The sequence below is a fragment of the Mustela putorius genome, unplaced genomic scaffold (assembly GCF_011764305.1).
Source record: "Mustela putorius furo isolate JIRA1106 unplaced genomic scaffold, ASM1176430v1.1 tig00003898_pilon_pilon_pilon, whole genome shotgun sequence".
In the NCBI taxonomy this organism is placed as follows: domain Eukaryota; kingdom Metazoa; phylum Chordata; class Mammalia; order Carnivora; family Mustelidae; genus Mustela; species Mustela putorius.
Genome location: NW_025422047.1, coordinates 36,029,355 through 36,033,557, shown reverse-complemented (window position 1 = coordinate 36,033,557; position 4,203 = coordinate 36,029,355). Strand labels below are relative to the sequence as shown.

At 42.6% G+C, this 4,203-nt stretch overlaps 1 protein-coding gene across 1 annotated transcript; it reads right to left on the bottom strand.

Moving 5' to 3' along the window:
• Positions 1 to 343: 343 nt before the first annotated feature.
• Positions 344 to 3,642, bottom strand: LOC123388312 (E3 ISG15--protein ligase HERC5-like). The gene is given in 3 exon segments (XM_045067787.1): positions 344 to 1,534; positions 1,646 to 3,475; positions 3,477 to 3,642. Coding segments are annotated over 3 exon segments (2,979 nt in total). The 5' UTR covers positions 3,513 to 3,642; the 3' UTR covers positions 344 to 421.
• Positions 3,643 to 4,203: the final 561 nt, after the last annotated feature.

The window sequence follows — 4,203 nt, the reverse complement described above, 5'->3', positions numbered from 1 at the left end:
TGAGGAAAGGGAGAAGAAGAAGAGACTTCTAATGGGTAAGAGGTTTCTATTGAAAATGATGAAAATGTTCAGAATTAGGGTATTATGATGGTTGTACAACCCTGAATATATACTAAAGAACATTAAATTATATACTTGAAATATTGAATTTATGACATGTAAATTGCATCTCAACAATGATTAAAAAAAGAAATACTGCTATTTCTATCTTGATACATTGTAGAATTCTTTTGCTTCCTCCTCTTGTATCTGTCCCTGACCCATTGCTTTCTGTAGTGCTTATTTGTTCCCACAAAATTACAGTACAAGTAGAGATATCAATACAAGTAGAGATTTCAATTCATTTTTTTTTTTAATTCTTGAGTTCTTAATTTTATTTTTGAAAATATTTCCACAAAGGGGTAAAGAACGTGAGGCCGGGTCAGCCAAATCCTCTGCTGTTGTTGATGGCTACTTGAAGTGCTTCTTCCACCCTTTCCATTGTAGAATATTTGGGAAGGTAGAGGACACTAATACACGTCTGAGCTCTTATGGGATCTTTTTCATTCACATTTTCAGGACAGCAAAATGTTATTTTCATGTTCTTTAAACCTTTTACTTGAATTCTGTCAGTTCCTGTAAGAAACACAAGGAACTTTTTCTTTTCCTCCAAAGTCAATTTGTGTAAAGCCTTCCAAAACATCACTATGGTGGGATGTGAATTATCATATCCCTCTTCATAATGTGCATTCTTCTCAAAGGTTTCCCAGTCATAATCTGTATTTCCAATAATCACATCCTTTAGTTCTTCCGGATGGAAAAACTCAATAATATCCTTGTCACACACTCTGTAAAATCCTCTTTGAAATTCTTCATAAAGTGCCTTCACAGAGATGTTGAAGATGTAATTGACATATTTAGAAACATAGTCTCTCTTGTTAGTCTGGTCAACAATGACACAACTTCCATTAGGAATTAGGTCTGTATCATTTTTGTCCCAATGCACATTAAAATAGATATAAAATACTTCTCCAAAGTCATCACCTTCATCATCCAGAAGCGTCTGCAAACTCTTTCCCAAAACAGGACTCAGCTCTTTTAAGTCTTCCAATGATGGTGTTTGGTTCAAAAGTTTCTTAAACAGGGCCAGTGGGAAAGGGATGTTGGCAACATTGAAATTGAATAGGGAAAGTCCACAAAGAACCCCAAAGAAAAAATATCTCTTCTTCTCAAATTTAGGCCTGACAGGAAACCACATGTAGGAAGCCTCCTCAGGATACATGAACATCCCATATTCTGGCCGGGTCATCTCCTCAAACAGACAGTGGAAAAACTCTACCTTGACTCCTCCAGAGTCATGTCCAATTTCTCCACTAAATGAAACCATTAACTCTCTCCTCAGATCTTCATTCTCAAACTGATTTAGGTGACTCAAAACATCTTCAATCAAGTGACTCCTTCTGACTGTTAGATTCAAAGTGGGCAGCAAAGCTAATTCGGACCCTCCTTGTTCCACAATTCCAGCCAACCGCATACATGCTCTAAATTTCTTCTCCTGTATTTTTGAAAGTGAATCTGCATACAGTAGTTTGATTTTCGACAGAATATTAAAGATAAATGGAAAATGACTGAATATGACAGGATACTGAGTGTCTACTGAAGTGTCAGAGTTAATTTTCCAAGCAGACCTTCTGTATGCATCCCCATAAAAATCAAGCCAGTGCGTAAGCTCGTTTACTTTGAAAATATTTTCAGGTAGTTGACACACAGCCTGGTTTACCCTATGCAGCTTTTTCAGTATTTCTAGGAGAGCCTTAACGTGGTAGTTGTTCTCCGAGCTTTCAGTCCAGTAGTGCAACTGAGCAGTGACGGCTCTTTTAAACATCTGGACTAGTCTGATGAATGCAGGTTCCTGCAGGGACGCCCAGTACTCCTCTAGAACCCGTAAAGATTGGTCATTCATGGCACAAATAGCCTCTGCAAACGGAACCACCAGGCTCTCCCAGTTGTTATAATCATGCATCATGGGACACTCAGGGAGAAGGAAGAAAATCTCTAAAGCTTCTTGGTGTGGAGAATGAAATGGAAGATTTTTGAGCAGATTATCCCTGAGACATGTGGTTATCGTGTTAGCAATCCAGTCCTTCTGGGTTAACTCTTTAAAGGCACTTCTTGCTTTATTTAAGTCCAAGTGAATAAGCATCGTTTCTGCAGATTTTCTTTCCCTTAAAAAACTTCCAATCAGACAAGCAGGAGATGAAAATATCTCTCTGATTTCCCTTTTTGTATTTTGCCACTGTTTAGTCCCCACATCAGCAATCCACCTCTTTATGGTCCCTTCGTTCAATGTAGGAATTTTCCTCCTCAGATTAACATAGGGATTCTTTTTTCCCATCCAGAGCAAAATGCTTTGATTCCCTCCAGCAATCATTATTAATTCCTTTTCTGAAGTTCGGCTTTCAAATTTGAGATCTTCATTTGATGGCAATTTCATGGGAAGTGGTATCAGCTGATTATGTGTTCCACCGTTTCCCAGTTGTCCTTCTTTTCCAGAACCAAAAGAAAAGACCTTCCCCAAATCAGAAACATAGGCAAGTGTGTGCCGCCTTCCACATGCTACCTGGGTCACTCTAATTCCAGTGAGCTCAGTCACCAAACGGGGTCTTAACTCATTCTGTGTGGAATTGTGACGGAGTTGCCCGTGTTTTCCAGCACCAAAAGTAAATACCTGCCCATCCTCTGTGAGCAGGGCAGTGTGAGAGCCACCACAAGCAAGAAATTCAACTTTCTGACTGTCCAGTGCTTCAACGAGGGAAGGAAATTCTTCACCGTCAGTGTGGCCCAGGCCTAGTTGCCCCAAATCATTTCTTCCCCATGAGTAAATGTTTCCAGACATGGATAAGGCCATGCTGTGGGCTTTTCCCGCAGAAATCTGAACCAAGGGGACTCCTGAAAGGTGCTCCACAAGCTGTGGTGTGGGGATTGAGGCAAATAGTCTTCCAATTCCAAGCTGGCCATGTAAATTCTGTCCCCATGCAAAGAGCTCACCACCTTTTGAAAGTGCAAGAGAATGATAATCTCCACATGTGATCTGAATTATACTTTTTTCTTGTAAAATGCACTGAAACCTTGCATGCTCTATGCTATAGTTGTATTCAAATGGCTTTCCATCTGAGGATAGAATCAGCATATGCTCTGCTCCTTGGTCCACAGAATGTATCTTCATTTTTTTCCCTAACTTAATGCATTTCGGCTTCTTGGCGCCGTCGCTCCCCGCCGGCAGCTGGTGAACCTCGACGCCGGCCCCTCCCCGCTCCAACACCACGAGGCGCCCGCGCGTGCAGCACATCTGTCGCGTCGCCTCGGTCCTTTGGGGCAGCGCTCTGCGGAGGCCGGCGGCGCTGGGGAAGAGCCAGAGCTGAGTGCCCGGCGGCTCGGCGGAGCGCCGCGGCGCTGCGGGTCGCGACGGCGGGTCCGGCCCGGGAACCCTCCTCGCTACCGCCGCGAGCCCTCCTTCGCGGCCTCTGCTCCATCGCGGCTTTCCCGGGCTCCACCGCCGCGCGTCTGCTCTCCGGGTCTCTCGGAGGAGACGGAGCCCCCGAGAAAACCGCCCGCGGCGTCGCGGTGCTCAGCCGGAGCTAGCGGACCGCGCAGTGGCGTCGAGGAACCCTCAATTCATTTTAATAGACTGGCACTGGTATTCTGAAAAAGGGTATCACACTGGGTAGTATTACCACAGATAAAAAAAAATACAAATGAAGAAGAAGAGATAATGCAAAAAGGAACTACATAAGATAATTTTTTCTTTGCAAAAGATTGCTTTGTTCTCCTCCTCTATACAACCATCTACCACCACAAGCATTACCTCCAGCATTCATGAGCTTACCCATGATGTTCAAGGAAGAATGTTCATTAGTTATTGGACACTTAAACTTAAAATATTTTTTTGCATCTTTGAAAAACATACAGTAAACCCAAGTTTTCTGAAGCTAATGGACTTAGGAGAGCACATGAAATCAAACTGCACTCCTCTCTTGAGGCAATGCAATATTCTCAAACTGAAAGGCAGGGGGTAATATGCGTAATGTGGAAATTCAGATTCTTCTTACTCCAGTTAAAACCCAAATTAATACCCTTCCCCCAAGCCTCCAGGAGCTATCTCATTTTTCTGCCTTATAATTCTGCTACAGTTCACCTGATGAAATATATTTATAGTTTATAAAA